A 16,225-nucleotide genomic window follows, 5' to 3' on the forward strand; every position below is an offset into this window, starting at 1 on the left:
CAGTCGCACCACCAGACTGTGACAAAAACAAAATGCTCTGTGACCAAGAGATGATGGGCTTGTTGCCAGGGAAGACAAGGGATGTGGGGAAAAGCAGCATCCACTGACAGGCTTACTGTAGCTGGTAGTGTCTGAAAGCTCCATCATCACCAAACCTCAAATCAATATTCCTAAAATATACTGACCAGTGTTCAAAATCATGCAAAGAAACCAAAGACATCCACAAGCTTAAATAACATACTTTATTTTTTTTAGCAAAAACATCCAAACTCTGCAAACATGAACATTAACATTTAACCAAACTTAACAGCGCAGTGCCTAAGCTCTTCGGACAAAAAAAAAAAAAAATCAGATGTCTGCACACAGGAGACCCTGAGGATAATGACCATACAAAACTTGGGTATTAGAAAAGAAAATATGTGCACCAAAAACCAAATGTGCATCCACCACCATACAAAGCTGCACTTTTAGTGTATAAAGTTTAAGGAAAATAAATGTATAAAAATAATCATTGATCAGTCATTACAGTAAAATACTTTATCATGTGCAACGCCATTAAAAGCCAGATAGAAACAGTATAAAGTGAACCATGCAAAGTGAACATTTTGTATAAGAAAGACAGAGCTCCTTACTCTACATCATGTCCTTCATTTTCAGAGTGGATTAAAACCGCACTCCACTTATATTGCCAAATATAAGTTGGATACAATGGGAAAAATAAGATTGATGCCGTGATTGTCCTTGAGTGTGAACGTCAGGAACCATTTGAGGATGGGATGGTTGAGAAATGCGACACGGATGATCTGTGTGTCGAACCATGCTGTGATAATCAACTTGAAAAGTCTGCCGTTTGACCAAGACAGAAAATCAGTGATACTGATTAGGAACTATAATCTAAATTGCTGTTCAGTTATTGCCTCAATCCGACACCCATTTAAACAGAATAGAGCCGAAACTAAACTAAACTAAACGTGAGTGCTTGAAATAATTGACCAAGTGCTCTTATACTGCAGTTAATTACATTTCTTAATTTAGAAGCATTACACTTGAACTGGATTGAAAGTAGCCCTCTACTCCAAAGCTGAAACCTCTCAAGACATTTCTACATCTATGAACATACTGTCTATGTACAGAGAAAAAAATAAAATATAAATAGTCACAAAGGGTGAGCTTAAAAGTATTTTCAATGTTTTTTTTCCTTTGGGATAACCGACAAAAGAAAACAAAAAGGAAGAGGAATGTGAGCCCATTCATATGGTGGAGGTGCTTCTTCCTGTGCAACTGTCACTGTGATCCGTGTGTGTAAAAACGCAGTTTGACCACACGACAGCGGTCCATACCGTGTGATTAAAATGATTGTGATCAAACAAGAATAGTTACAGTGGAGAGCTCCTACAGTGTGGTGTTAAAATGGGTATCATACATTGAGAGAAGGGAGGAGGGCTATAAGAAAAATCAAGAGGCATTCGATTGCTTCCAGCCGTCAGGAACGTCAAGATGTCATCCTGTCTGCGTTTTGTCTCACTCTGGCCAAAGCTGCGTAATCTAAGGGAGCAGAGGACAGACATCACAAGTCAAGAATGGTTCCTCCTTCAATTACATACCAGCTCAAGATTAGCTGTGTTGGTCAGATAAAAACCATCAACCAAATGTGTGAAGTAAAGAATGAAAAGGGACATCGAGGACGGAACATTAATGGACTAATTGCCAAGCAGAACATGAAGATGATGAAGCAGTTAAACACAAATAGGACACCATGTACATTACAAGGCTGACAGTATGATGGTTTATCTTTGCAACTAAATAAAACATAATTAAGCCATTTATTAATGTCCACTCAGATAAAAATGATAGCAGAAGCTTGGCCCTCCATGGCGCATTGTTACCTACTGTATCCCTGGTATGACAACACTTAGTTGGAAATAGTGTTTATTTACCTGGCAGGGGGCTCAGTAGCTCAGACTACAGCACAGTCATCATAGTCTGGACTCCATTGTCCACAAAGTTCTAAAGAACAGACATTAAAAACATATTTATGTGTGTACAATCTCAAAGACATGAAAGCTTTCATCCTGCCATTAACTAGGCTCTCAAAAAACAAACATTAGAAATGTATTATTGTAAGAACTCGTTGATGCACAGTCCATATTTCAGGATGTGAACACTGGCAAGACAACACAACCTAGTGGCCTGCCCAAACATTGCAGTGTGGGGACAATGTGCTGCCACAAACACTGCTGGAAAACAAAAACATTAGGTAATATACAAATAAAACATTCAATGGAGTTCATCAATCAAAGACTCCATCAATGTGTTCCTCCCACTGGCCACACAAGGTTCTCAAAGTGATTTGAACTTCTATTGCCTCTAAATGTGGAGTCACCTGATTGTCAGGCGGTGCTCTCTGGTCCATCATCCAGTGTGGGGAAGCGTACTGTGTGTGGGGGGAGAGGGGTCAGCGGTGAAACAGAGGGCAACATACAAACCCAGAACACTGGAGATGGGGGGGTATGTGGGGTAGGCAGGGACAGGTGGATGTAAGCCACGCTGAAGCATTCATCTTATATGCAGGAGCATATGTGCAGTGACTAGGGATACTGTTGACTAATATTAGAGAGAGAGAGAGAGAGAAAGAGAAAGAGAAAGAGAAAGAGTGTGTGTGTGTGTGTGTGTGTGTGTGTGTGTGTGTGTGTGTGTGTACCTGGTAGGTGTAGGGGTTCTGTGCATAGTTCATTGGCATCTGTGGGTACATGACCCCTCCATAGTTGGGGTAGGAGTACGGCTGAAAAGAAAGCCAGGAGGAACAGAGAAGTATGTTAATATAGAAAACAGTGTTAAGCAGATGTTAAAATACCTATTGAATATCTTTAAACCAACTGAAGAGCTACAGGGATAAGTACCGTAATTTTCGGACTATAAGCCGCGCCTTTTTCCCGATTTTTCGACGCTGCGGCTTATATAACGGTGCGGCTAATCTATGGATTTTTACAGCTAACGGCCACTAGGGGACCTCCTAAATCTATGGATTTTACAGGTTACAGTCCACCACCTTTAACTCTATGGGCTCTATGGCCGGTCCGCGGACCCCTACCTTTAAGCGGCGGGTTCCAGCAGGAAAAGCTGGAGGCCGGAAAAGAGTGAGACAGGTAGCGCGCAAAAGTAAAAGTGGAACCGAGAGTGGTACGAGAGACAGAACGAGAGCAAGACAGACAGACATTACGAGAGAGAGACAGTTTGTCCCCGTACCACTGGTTGAAAACCACTGCTGTAGATCACTGCCGGTACGTGCGCTGGGAGCGCACCGTCTAAGTTTGAAAGTTGAAAAGTTTGTGTGTCTGAAACGCTATGTGATACAGTACAGTTTACACAGTACATGTGCTGTAGCTACTATTGCACTAAATGGTAACACTTGAATACGTTATGCAAATATGCAACTTGTTTGTTGAAATGTTAATAAATGGGAGCTTCCTCAAACAGCCATCTCTTTCCCGACAATCCCCTCTGTGCACGAACCCTTACATATGGTAATTAAACATTAAAACACCTGCGGCTTATAGTCCAGTGCGGCTTATATATGTACACATCATTCAATTTAGCTGCTGCAGCTTATATTCAGGTGCGCCTTATAGTCCGAAAATTACGGTAACTGTTTTTCATGTTAGTGTTATTGCAAGGAATGCTTTGTAAGTGCTAGTATTTATGACAGGTGGTATTGTCTGAATAATTCACCAACTTTAATATTATTAGTAATATCATAAATTATGCAATTGCCAACTCCCTGTTTTATATTTTTTTCTGGCAAATTGAAAACTAAGATAATAAATTGCTATTCATAATGCACCTTTATTTTTGGCTGAGATAATAAACCATCTTCCCCAAAGAGAGTGTAACAGAGAATAATGGTATGATTGACAGCGTTATTAAAGCCCCAAAGTGTGTTTACTTGATGTGAAAACACATTTTTTTATGATATCATCTGTCTCTGCTGAAATTAGATATTCTTCATAGCTTGGCTATGTTCGTCTGCATTACCTGACTGTAGGGGCTTCCACCATTGAGGATGGGTGAAGGTTGAGGCATTCCCCCTCCCATGGGTGAGCAGCAGGTGCAGTAGACGTACTGAGGGGGGTTCATCCAGGGATCAGGGCCAACCGGACGGGGTGGCATGGTTCCTGTATGGAGAAAATGGATGAAACATATGTTTAGTATGTAGATCTTATATTTCCAATGCCAAACAAACATCCAATTAATTATCTCTGAAGTGTATGACAATACATACTGGCGCTCCTTTCTTTCATGATGGCAGGGCCCAGCTTGAGTTTCCGGCCCCCAAAATTCATTGGTTGCTATTGGGAAATATACATTAACAGAGATGTTACTTTCAGTTGAAGTTGATAAATAATAGGGATGCACCGAATATTCGGCCACCGAAAATTATCGGCCGAAAATGGTTAAAAAGGTTACATTGATCATACTCCGTATATTTGTCCGGGTGTTTTGATTTCAAGTGGTGGAGTAATCCCGAAGTGGTGAAAGTCTTTGCAGTTACACCCCCTCGAGAAATGTCAGCTGAACACGTTTTACAAATCGCAATCCGCGCCTCTCTCTCTGATATTTTGAGATATCTCCAAGCGGCAGACATGTTGGCTCATAGCCAGTCGAGAGCATGGTCGCGCGCCGTGCTTGTCGCCGCGTTTTGATTACGTCATCACAACAACACGTTAGGTTACCAAACTTATAGGTGCATTTGTTGTTGTTGTTGAAGGCCTGGCTGTTACAGTCTTTATTTACACTATTTTTTTTGTAGGCCTACTGGCCTCGATGTTTATGCAGTTTTAAAGCACCTTGGCTTTGTTCTGAATGCACTTTGTTGTAGTTATCCTACAGAGAAAAGAAAATGCACTTGACTTGGAATTAATTACTGTATGCATTCAAAAGTGCTGAAGTTTTATGGACCAATAGTTAAGTTAAGTTAAGTTAAGTTAAGTTAAGTTAAGTTAAGTTAAGTTAAGTTAAGTTAAGTTAAGTTAAGTTAAGTTAAGTTAAGTTAAGTTAAGTTAAGTTAAGTTAAGTTAAGTTAAGTTAAGTTATTCCATAATCATGTCTTTTTCCATAATCAGGTATCTGAACAACATTGGTAAAAAATGTATACATTATATATATATATATATATATATATATATATATATATATATATATATATATATATATATATATATATATATATATATATATATATATATTTCTATTAATCATTTTCGGCCTTTCGGCCAACTGTTTCCTATTTTCGGTATCGGCCAAGAATTTCCCATTCGGTGCACCCCTAATAAATAATAAGTGATATATGCACAGAAAGAATTCCACTCACCTCAATGATCGTCTGAATGTTCACATCTTCATTGAAGTACACAAACCCGTACCTAGGAAAATTAAAAACTCAATAAAAACGTAAAATATGGAAAAAGCGACTAGAGCTCAAAGCCAATTGTGAAATAAGCTATTGAATATTCATAAAACTGAAATGCAAATCAACAATCTATCAATTTCCACCCACACATTTTCACACAAGTCGATTAACAAATTCAGAAAAAAATACTCTTTATGGAGGAAAATGTACGACTTAATACAAATTCAGTATTCATGAATGTCTCACTGAATGTCACAGGACTGCAGTTGTTCATTTACATAGTCGCTTTTTATCCCTTAGCAAAAATACCTCAACCGTACATTTAGAAGTTCTTGTATGTTAAGAACTTCACATTTGTGCAAGTCAGCTTAATAAAGTGCCTTAAACATTAGGGTCTCTATATCAGTGATGCAAACACAGGTATGGAGAAAAAAGAGAGAACTATTCGAAGCAGAAAAAAAACAGCGTAATATACCATCTGACAATGACAGATTTTTCTTTTTGAATATTTTACAAATCACTCCCCTTTCAAACTCTATTCTTGTTATTTTTAACAACTTTTTTTTGTTACTGTCATATAGTATTTTATACCTGTTAATAATTGAGTCTCTAATGTCTCATTAATAACTATAATGACCATATCAAGGTGTGCCTTAACCTCACTGAGCTAAGGTTATTTGAGCCTCTCAGGAGAGAGCTCTCTTCCACCTGGTTGTAGAAAAGCTCTTTAAATTCGTTAGCATAGCTAGCTAACCAGATGCTAATAACAACAGATCGCCACTGTGCTTACAACTAAAGACAGAGCCTCGCAAACACTGCGGCATGTGTACGGCTCCATATGGGTACTGCAATATTTGAAGAGCTGGAGCAGCGTTCCGATGCTCTCCGTTACACCTTCCAGACGAGACATAACCACGTGAAGACAGGTTACGCTCGTGTTGTGTTCAATGAACCTGTCCTTGGTCAGGAAAAACAGGCACTCGCTTGTTTAATTATTTTGCGATCTAGATTTCTTCTTCTTTTTTGAAGTGAGAAGTTGTCCGTCCGTCGGACCCCCCCCCCAAAAACGAAAACTCTTCGGTTCTCCACGAATTACACAAGTCACCCAAATCAGCGTTAAAAAAGCGGGAGGCGCCGAAAAGCGACTAATTTGCATCACTGCTATATAGCAAAACTCACCCTTTGCAGACCCCTCCACGGTAGGTTATAATCTTTACTTCCTTAACAGCACCATAAGTTCCAAAGAACTCTCGCAATTCCTTTTCCTCCACCTGAAAGTAAAATAGTAAAGCAATGCCATTTTTATGTACAATAATAAATTATATATGAAGTGGATAGGGAAGCTATTTTACACAAATATATGCTTGACGGCGGCTTGTTAGCCACTGTTGGTAATGTATTGTATACAGTTTAACAAGGTGAAAACGTTATATGAACTGAACTGGCTGCACCTGATTTTACCTTCATGTCAATCCCACCGACAAACAGGGCGTTGGGAGTCAGCTTGCCCTCGGGTAAGACGTAGCCATTTGACAACTTCAGGAATGGTGACGTCTGGGTGTTGCTCCTGGGCTTGTCCTTACAATGCAACAACGATTGATTTATTGAGTTATGCGACATGAAAATCGCACAACATGCTTGTTAGCTTTCTTGCGCTACGTCCACGTGATAACTGTTGACTTAATAAAAACGTCAGTTATGGAATTTAGATTGGTAGTGAAAACCAAAGTAACTTGTTAAACCGACAAATGCCTTCAGCCTGTAATAACCAATGTTAGTCGGATGCAAATGTGTCAACCGATAGCTGTTATCTTTGGTTTATGCTAACAATGATATGCAACATTCTGAATGGTGGCCGAATTATGATAGTGGAAAATTACATGATGATAGCTAATTATCTAAATATCTTCGATAAGCAAAACATTCACCTATCCAACGATTGATCAGCAAGAAAGTTAAGAAAATAGCATTGACAAAAAAAGTACACGATGATAAGAGTTTAACGTTGCTAGCTTAACTGTGTTAGCTGAGCTAATGTGAGCAACTAGCAGCTAGTCCGCCTTTTTCTCAAGGCGAAGGGCGCTAATGAGCTAGCTGGCTAACTAGCTCACGTGCTAGCTCACACTTGTGTTAGCACGTAGTTAGCTAGCATGTTGACGCATGCGTTCACTTAAAAAACGTTTTTGTCGATTGGATGGCTAGAATTTTAGTAGTGCATTGCTTTGCACATACAATTATAGCTGAAACTCACCATATTTAAAAGGATTAAAACTAGTCAGTTAGCCAGACACACGACCAAGAAAGCTGCTGCAGCGGCGATTCCTCTGCCAGACGATGAAGACCACCTCACTTCAGCAGAAACCACGCCTCGTCCACCCACATGACCGTCCGATCTCTAACATCCTATGACGTTTAAGATAACAAGTAAGCTATATAAAGTTCAATGTTAACTAGTTAGCCGGTAACTCTGACATTATTATCTTTACAGAAGCTGTAATTTAACAAGTATTTTTAGACTATTATCTTGCACTTAAACATTTTCGTGGGGGGACTAGGCTTTGGCCTAAATGTAGCATGGAACTGTAATGTAAATAATTTTAAAATTGAGTTTTTGCAACCATGAAACTTGGCCTGTAAACAAAAACTCACATTACATTTATTTAGAGGAGGATTAAAAGTCAACAGTATGCCACATAGAAGAGGTGAACATCATCTGCAAGCAAAGCTGGGAACCTGAATATCATTTTAAGAAAGGCAGCTCAGGACTGTGTTATGCATATAAAATATGCATTTTTGTATTTTTATGGCATAACATTATGGTGGCTCGTATTTCTTGACTCAAACCATACTTATGGTATTCGGAAACTTATTTAAATTTGAAACTGACAAAGAAAATTAACATATCAGTGCATTTGAGTATATATTTGACATTTGTGAGATTTTAGATTGTATTCAATTTTGTTTTAATATTTTGAGTAAAGAATAAATTAAGTTAAAGGAAGTCTATGGTTAAAGGTGATTTTGGGAATTATTCTGCACTTCATCTTCCATTACAATGAAATGACACCCACAATACTTAATCTGAAGGCCCATTCTGCAGAGTGACTGCCAGCAGAGGGCGGAATGTATCTGCTTCATGGTGATGCTTCCAGTTCCAGGTAATTATTATTATTAGGACAACCCACTAACCCAACCCACAGCCAATTGTTTTTCTTTCATTGCATGTTTTAAACACATTCAGAAATATCATAAAATAGTCGTGGTGGTGGTTTGGTTTATGACCATAAAACACACAATAAAACCCACCTGGTGCGACCTGTAAGAGGAAACAGCCGCCGAGGCCCCGCCCACCACATAGCTCAGCCCTATGATAGTTGACGTTACCAAGGAGACTTTCCCGGAGGAGATCAACAGTGTTTCAGTTTACAGCAACGTGATGGCTTTTTTTAGTCAAAACATTGACAGGGCAACACGTAAACTTCAAATAGCTCTGTCATTTGTGCAATAGAAAAGTGGTAGATTAATACTTCATACTTATGACTGCTGACGGACATTTTTACAAAAACGTTTGAGCTAATGCTGCGCAACAATGAATGATATCCTGCCTACATAACGAATGAAGGTAAAGTTAACTGACACTAACGGTACAACATGTTTTGCAGCTTTTGCTTTCATTTTGACTCATAGGTTTTAACGTTACCGATAAAAAGTTAATATGTAAATGTTTTTTCCATTCATTCATTGATGTTTAATGTATTTCATTCTCAGTCTCATTAAAGTTGAAGAAGATGGAACGACTAAAACAGGTAACGTTAGCCTTTCTAGCTAAAGTTTAACTGTTGGCTACATTGTCATTGTGGAATTACTTTTATGTATAATATATTGTCTGATAGAGGCCTATATGATACCAGCTATGCCTCTGTCCAGCTAGATTTGCTTAAAAAAAATTACATTGCAGCTTCTCAACATTGTTGATATATGGCCTGTTTTTAACTGTATTAACTGTATTGACTTGTATGAATTCTGCATGCAGATGGTAGGTATTTATAGTCACTTTAAAAGAACAATACAATGCATATTTGTCACATAAGGTAAAGTACTGTAACTGGGAAATAGTGTCTCAATAGGCACTTGATTGCATCTTGTAACACTACGCAATAAACAAGGTTTATTTAAAATATATAAAAAAATAGGATTTATTTGTTTATTATAATGTGCAAATACAAGTCAAACAAGTGCCAGTGGGTCCTATGTGTTGCAAGCCTTACTGTTTGTGTCCTAACCACAGATGGAGGATGACTCTATCTACAATATGAGTCAGAGCAGAGGATACCCTGTTCCCCCACCTCTGCCCATGGCTTGCAATGCAGAACCGTCAGAATTGTACCAAGTAAGAATACCAATCACTATCATATACACAAATGCTTCAGAGAAACCTGTTTTTTTTTTTTAAACCTTGCTAACAAACACAATTTCAAAATTCATGTTATTTTTTCCCCAGCTGGTCTCAAAGCACAGTCATTACCCACCCATCCTCCAGTCCAATTCTTGGACACTTGCAGTTCCCTTTAAAGAGCAACATTACCATCGTACTCCCAGTGAGTCTATTGGAAATAACTACAGTTCCCGGGCTCAGGACTTAAAGATTATTAAACTCCAGCACCGACGACACTCTTTCCGCCAGACCTTGGCAAAACCTGCAGGGCCTTGTATCCTTTCATGTTCTTCTCATATCAAACACCGGTCTGTGTGACTACTCTGCAACTGTCTGAAACTGCCATATTATTTGTCATCTGATTACATTTTAAAAGATGAACACTGTTTTGGAAAACAAATGGCTGTTTTATCTTAATGAGGTTTCTAGCATGTGCCCCACCTGGAAAGAGACTAGCAATAACACCAAGAAGAAGGTTATTATGCTTGTTAAAGCAACTCTAAATACAGTTTATCTTTTAAGGTGTTCTTTTACACCCTTGATCTGATTTGTTTATGCTTTCACAGGGATACATCTCCTCATGCCTCACTCTCGCCTCGGCCAAAGTCTCGATCGAGGCACGTTCGTACTCCCCGCAGCCGGCCCATGAGCCCTAAAGAGCAGCTGGACATCATGAACAGCCAAGAGGAGAAGAGGAAGGCCATACAGACAGACCCTAATGAGAAAGACCTGAAAGCAAGTAGCAAGGAAATCATAAATGAACATGTGACTCCCTGATTAGAATCTTTTGACTCTTGCTTTACTGATACATTTCAATACATTTTGCTCACACAGAGGTATATGTACTACATCACCACTGGTGTCCCGAGCTCTGTGCTGGCCCCTATGCCACGGCAGCAGATGATGAGCATCCTGCGCCTGCTGCCTCCAGAGACTGAGGATTGCAGTAAACACCTCCAGATTATGAGGGCAAACTTGGAAGAAGAGGTCAAAAGAGATTATTACTTCAGCCTCAAGGAGAGCATAGGTAAAAAAACAATAAAGTGGCGATGAAACTTTAATGGTGGTATTGCTTTATTTAGACTTTCTAAGCATTCCCCAGTATAACTTTAAGATATAATTCTAACTTCTACTTTTGTTTTGTCCACTGCTCTATTCAAACATTGTGTTGCGTCATGATTACAAAAAAGTACAATTCTTTCGCATATACGACCATATAGCTTTGAAGAACTAGTCCCTCTAGTTGGAGCTTTAGTTAATAAATATTTAGTCTAAGGTGAATTACATTCTGTCAATCAGTCCGATCTAATTTGTCCTCCATGTTGTTCCTTCTCAGTGGACTACATTTTAATGGACCCATCTGAGCTGCAGAGACTGTCTATATCCAGCATCCCTAAGCCCTTTCCGAGGAGAGTGATCCGTCCCCCGGTGCCCTGGGCAGCTAGCTACAAGGAAACCCACATGTGGCAAAGCCAACATCTGTTTACTGTCAGTCAAATTATGGTCCTGCTGCAGGATGTCTGGCTTAACAGGTAACAGTCTTTATGTTCCAGTAATGTGGAAACACCTTTATTTAGGTAAGATTTGTTGTTCAGTTGAATTCATATGTATCATATTGTTCATCCTTCATCCTCTTTTGTTTTTATTTCAGAACTTCAGCTATTATTTTTGTTATGCTTTATTGTTTCTATTATATATTTGTTATCTTGCCTTGAGATTAACTCTTGTCTAGATAGATAGACAAATAGATACATAGATAGATGGATAGACAGACAGACAGACAGACAGACAGACAGACAGACAGACAGACAGACACACAGACAGACAGATAGATAGATGGATGGATAGACAGACAGACAGACGGATGGATGGCTGGAAGGACAGACAGATAGACAGATAGATGGATGGATGGATGGATGAATGGATGGATAGACAGACAGACAGACAGACGGATGGATGGATGGAAGGACAGACAGATAGACAGACAGATAGACAGACAGACAGACAGACAGACAGACAGACAGACAGACAGACAGACAGACAGACAGACAGAAAGATAGATACTTTATTGATTCCAATTTGGGAAATTATTTTGTTACAGAAGCATCATCAGTGTATTCAATTAAAATTAAATAAAAAACATTATATTAAATATAAACAGTATAAAAATTGATAATTACTACTTCTTACTACTAATTCTACTTAGAAGTTTTTTTCTGAATTTTTGTTGATGTGATTCCTTTAATATATGTGTCTTTGGGTACAAATCATGTATTTCATTATAATTAAATAAAATGTGCAAAGAAATAAAATGGATAAAAAGTAAAAATCATAAAATGATTCTTGTTTCAGATTCTCATCCTTGAGATTTGTTCGACTGGAGGACCTTTTCTCCAAAAGCCTCCCCCTCCTGCCATCTGAGTTTGAGGAGTTTGTCCAGAGACAGTGCCAAAACACGAGAGAGGAACTGCTCCAAACGTGAGTACTGCCAATTCCCCAGAATCTTCACAGCCAGACTTTCAGTTAGACCGTACATCGTGTCCAGACTTAATCAATGCAGCGTGTCTCTCATTGGCTTGTTGGTATGAACACAACAAGGACAGCTAATCCTGTTGTAGGTTCAGTCTCATGTTACCACTTTGTCCACTTTGTCAGGCCGGCTTTCAGGGGATTGCTAAACACACAGCCTCACTTTAGGATTCCATTGCACCCTTTGTTGCGTGCCTGTTGTATATCCTGTTCAACCATAGTCGCCCTGTAGGGCTGCATGACTAAAACATGAGCCGCTGTAATTTGTAGAAACTTGCTTCTGCTTGTTTCTATCCATGTACGTAATTTGCACCCGCTCAGTTATTCGGCAGTGCCTCAGTGTCCCATGCCAGCCGTACTCCATCCAGAGGACAGAATGTGTCTCTCTGGGGTTGTGTAAAACGTGCATAACATTACTGCAGTAACTAGTGCTTTCAGTAGGGCTTTTATTTAGTTAAGAGTGCAGGAAGTTCTGCAGGTGTTTTACTTTCATGTTCTTGGATGCAAAATAAGACCACAGGAAGAAGTACTCAGAGTATTTACTTAAGTGAAACTAGTAATACTACAGTGTAGTAATACTCCAATAGTAATTGTCCTGCAGTCAAACTAAACTAAACCAAAAGCATTAAAGCATCACCATCAAAATGTTCTTTAAGTACACAAAATAAAATACTAATCTTGCACTTCTGCCCATTTCAGAATAATATACGGTATGTTATTAAATAGAATTATTGATGCATTAATGTGTTCATCATTTAAGAGGTGCTTTTTAACTTTTGTAAAGTTTTTGTAAATGTTTATCCTAATAGATAATAATTCATAATAAACTATTTATTGCATTATTCATCCAAATCTGAATGTTCAAAGCCACTAAATCTGTAAGATAAATGTTGTGGAGACTAAAGTACAATTTTAAAGTATGAAAAAGTTAAAATACATGAGTAAAGTACAAGAACCTCAAAATTGTATTCAAGAACAGTACTTTAGTAAAAGTACTTAGTTACTGTCTTCCACTGATTACAGCAGAGAGACGACATATGTCCACCCGCGTTATGCGAAACAAAATACAAATTCAGACCTGTCACACTTTTTACTTTTTTACCTTTTATATTTTTTATCCATATATCTTAAAACACTATTAATGGAAATATTTGTCATGTCAGTTCTTTTTGTGCTTTAAAATGAAACACAAACCAATAGCTAGAACTAAAATGATCACGTCCATCTCCCTACAGTTGGCTGCCTCACTGTGCGTCACTCTTTGAGACCTTCGAGGACCTGTGGCTGCCTCTCATACCCAAGAGTGAGGATCTGGCTCCATTCAGCGTGCAGCAGTTCTTCAGCTGCGTCGCTGCTCTCATGTCCCTGCAGCTCCGAAGCTTGGTCCAAGACTCACTACAGGACCTGTTGTATTTCTTCTCCATTCACGAGGTTTGGACATCACTCGGAGTTGATCCATTTTTCACATTACTGTGTGCGAGGAGCACCCAAATGTATTCTTACTGTGTTCTTCAGGAGGGCAATGACTTTGGCGAGGTGTTTGATGAGATGACGTACGTTCAGCGTCAGGTGCTGCTGGTTAAGCTTCAAGTGGACGAGCCTCACATTGACTTTAGTCCGAGCTTTCAGGAATTATGGGAGTTCGTCAACAGAGCCTTCATGGAAATCATCAAGAGTGCTGAGGAGCTCCCGAGGGTACAGCGTCCCCCTGGCAACACATTGCGTTATTGACATTTATTTTGTATTACACAACACACAATGCTGTTTCTGTTTGTATCATTTGTGAATTATGCTCCCCAGGTGGAATGTTTCCTCTTCCCCGATATCCAGAACTTGTACCTACGCACCATCAGTCCCGATGAGTCCCTGGTGACAAACTTTATCGACAAAGCCAAGGACATTTTGCATAAGAATACTGTGGGGCCCACAAAGTATACGCATATAAGTGGCATCATTTACTCTGATGTTCTGGCAAGTGTGAAAGAGCTGCTAATACTAAGTCTTTTTCTCCAGGTATTTGAATGAATATAAGAAATACAGCAATCTACTGGACCATTCAGCAAAGCAAGAGATATCAGCTTTCCTCGAAGAGAAACACTCCTTAGACGGATTTAGAACGGTGATTACTCCCTCCATTGGAACACCTTTTGTGTTGGCAACTGGTCTTTGTGTCTAAGTGTCCAAGTCCTCTCTCCCTCTTTCAATCTTCAGAAAATTGACAGCGTTAACCACTTGTGGAAGGAGATTGCCTCGCTGCGTGTTACGGTGCCTATGTCCATGTTCTGTCTCTACGCTGGCAAGCTGAATGATGACCTGTGTGACCGTGCTGAGAAACTGAAAGACCAGATCGTCATGTTCGAAGTGGAGGAGAACCGAGAGCTGAATAAGGGGTGAGTGGAAACTCTATGCGTCCTTAAACTTTTCTAACCTGAACATCAAGAAGGGCCTTTTACAGAAAAACTTTTATATGTACACATGGGTTTGAAGAGAGAGAAGGTCAACCACAAGCTAACCTTCTTTCCCAGGATCTGTCAAAAGTACCAGGAGATTACCGAGACCGTCAGAGGCATCCCAGAAACTACAGATGAGTTGGTGTCTCTCAACCAGTACATTAAAAAGACCAGTGATGTGACCATTCACAAGTTGATAGATGAGATTGAAGCGGCAGTATACCGCCTCAGCTTCCTCCTGGACTATGCCACTCTACCCTGTATGTGAAACCTCTCATACCATCATAGAAAACACATTTTATTTTACATTTCATTCATGTTTGAGTATACAGTAAATCCAAGCACATATAAACCAATGTTGGAATAAATGCAATTACTGTATATAAGTCCTTTCTTTTCCTCTAGCTGGTGACTTGAGGTTGAACTCCTGTGTTTTCAAGTGGCCCAGTCAAATCCTGACTGAGCTTGACAACAACAAGAATCGTCTGGACTCTATGAAACTACAGGCTGAGAACTATCTCCAAACCAGGTTACTGACTATACGTCTTTCACACAAGTTGCAGCCACTACAGCTACTACAGCTCCAGCTAAGTGGTGTGTCCCTCCTCAGCTCCACCAAGTCACCAACCACATCATATTTTTTGTCTCCAGAAAGAGCAGAATTCCAAGTTCAACTTTCAACACATCCTTTCCAAAAATCTATGTGTAATGTGACACAATTTCCATGTTTTTAATTATCTATTTTTCACACATCCCTCTTACAACTGCTTTAACACTAGAACCGCCAGAGGTCGCTGTATACCTAAAACCGCCAACGGGTCAAATGTACCCGCTATTGATTTTCAAGATATACAATGTTCTTTCATTTATCATACAGAACAGTGAGTTTTGATCGCACAGGGAAGAAACTTATACCAATAGAATCTGTGGACTCTCAGCTTTTCATATGATATAGTTTGTGCAGAGAGCATGAAGTATAAAATATCGCTACCAGTGCTGATTTAAATGCTTGATGTTAGACTTGTGTTTTGTTTAGGTACAAATCTCTCTATCTATCTCTCTCTCTATCCATCTATAACTATCTATCTGTCTATCTCTCTCTATCCATCTATAACTATCTAACGATCTATTTATAACTATCTATCTGTCTATCTCTCTCTATCCATCTATAACTATCTAACGATCTATTTATAACTATCTATCTGTCTATCTCTCTCTCTATCCATCTATAACTATCTAACGATCTACTGTATCTATCTATAACTATCTATCTCTCTCTCTCTATCTATCAATCTATCTGTCTATCTGTCTATCTGTCTATCTATCTATCTCTCTCTCAATCTCTCTCTCTCTATCTATAAGGAACTGCAGTAGACAAAAGGCATTGCTATAGCAACACGTCAT

At 39.2% G+C, this 16,225-nt stretch overlaps 2 protein-coding genes across 7 annotated transcripts in view; one reads left to right on the forward strand and one right to left on the reverse strand.

Moving 5' to 3' along the window:
- Window positions 1-223: 223 nt before the first annotated feature.
- Window positions 224-7,802, reverse strand: dazl (deleted in azoospermia-like). Of its 4 annotated transcripts, none has more exons than XM_079653784.1 (10): window positions 7,659-7,802; window positions 6,869-6,985; window positions 6,587-6,678; window positions 5,369-5,420; window positions 4,280-4,346; window positions 4,033-4,172; window positions 2,702-2,782; window positions 2,384-2,434; window positions 1,938-2,007; window positions 224-1,545 (listed from the first exon to the last, which is right to left on the reverse strand). In XM_079653784.1, the coding sequence occupies exons 1-9, from the start codon at window positions 7,659-7,661 to the stop codon at window positions 1,963-1,965; spliced, it is 648 nt and encodes a 215-aa protein (XP_079509910.1). In that variant the 5' UTR covers window positions 7,662-7,802; the 3' UTR covers window positions 224-1,545; window positions 1,938-1,962. The 4 variants fall into 4 exon arrangements, with proteins under 4 accessions (XP_079509910.1, XP_079509912.1, XP_079509909.1 ...); XM_079653786.1 differs by lacking the exon at window positions 7,659-7,802 and adding an exon at window positions 7,336-7,533; XM_079653783.1 differs by lacking the exon at window positions 7,659-7,802 and having other exon boundaries at window positions 6,869-7,042.
- Window positions 7,700-16,225, forward strand: part of dnah3 (dynein axonemal heavy chain 3) — a 30,884-nt gene continuing 22,358 nt past the window's right edge. The window contains exons 1-17 of one of the 3 annotated variants that reach the window (XM_079653780.1): window positions 7,700-7,831; window positions 8,495-8,565; window positions 9,176-9,213; window positions 9,696-9,797; window positions 9,909-10,116; window positions 10,272-10,317; window positions 10,409-10,577; window positions 10,677-10,869; window positions 11,179-11,374; window positions 12,195-12,320; window positions 13,607-13,802; window positions 13,887-14,066; window positions 14,172-14,302; window positions 14,385-14,490; window positions 14,583-14,761; window positions 14,897-15,081; window positions 15,227-15,350. In XM_079653780.1, the coding sequence (XP_079509906.1) occupies window positions 8,544-8,565; window positions 9,176-9,213; window positions 9,696-9,797; window positions 9,909-10,116; window positions 10,272-10,317; window positions 10,409-10,577; window positions 10,677-10,869; window positions 11,179-11,374; window positions 12,195-12,320; window positions 13,607-13,802; window positions 13,887-14,066; window positions 14,172-14,302; window positions 14,385-14,490; window positions 14,583-14,761; window positions 14,897-15,081; window positions 15,227-15,350 (2,201 nt within the window). In that variant the 5' untranslated portion in view covers window positions 7,700-7,831; window positions 8,495-8,543. Of the gene's footprint in view, window positions 7,832-8,494; window positions 8,566-8,794; window positions 9,030-9,175; window positions 9,214-9,695; window positions 9,798-9,908; window positions 10,117-10,271; window positions 10,318-10,408; window positions 10,578-10,676; window positions 10,870-11,178; window positions 11,375-12,194; window positions 12,321-13,606; window positions 13,803-13,886; window positions 14,067-14,171; window positions 14,303-14,384; window positions 14,491-14,582; window positions 14,762-14,896; window positions 15,082-15,226; window positions 15,351-16,225 lie in introns of those variants that run through there. The other 2 variants (XM_079653781.1, XM_079653782.1) reach the window with 2 other exon arrangements.

Source organism: Notothenia rossii (genome assembly GCF_949606895.1).
Source record: "Notothenia rossii genome assembly, chromosome: 10".
Taxonomy (NCBI): Eukaryota; Metazoa; Chordata; class Actinopteri; order Perciformes; family Nototheniidae; genus Notothenia; species Notothenia rossii.

Bases quoted from the DNA above. Each gene is read 5' to 3' on its own strand.
- dazl (XM_079653783.1), bottom strand. From the start codon at position 7,027: ATGTCGCATAACTCAATAAATCAATCGTTGTTGCATTGTAAGGACAAG. The intron at 6,679-6,868 runs GTAAAATCAGGT...TTTTACTTTCAG, and splicing joins TCGGTGGGATTGACATGAAG to GTGGAGGAAAAGGAATTGCG. The intron at 4,347-5,368 runs GTGAGTGGAATT...ATTTCCCAATAG, and splicing joins ACATTCAGACGATCATTGAG to CAACCAATGAATTTTGGGGG.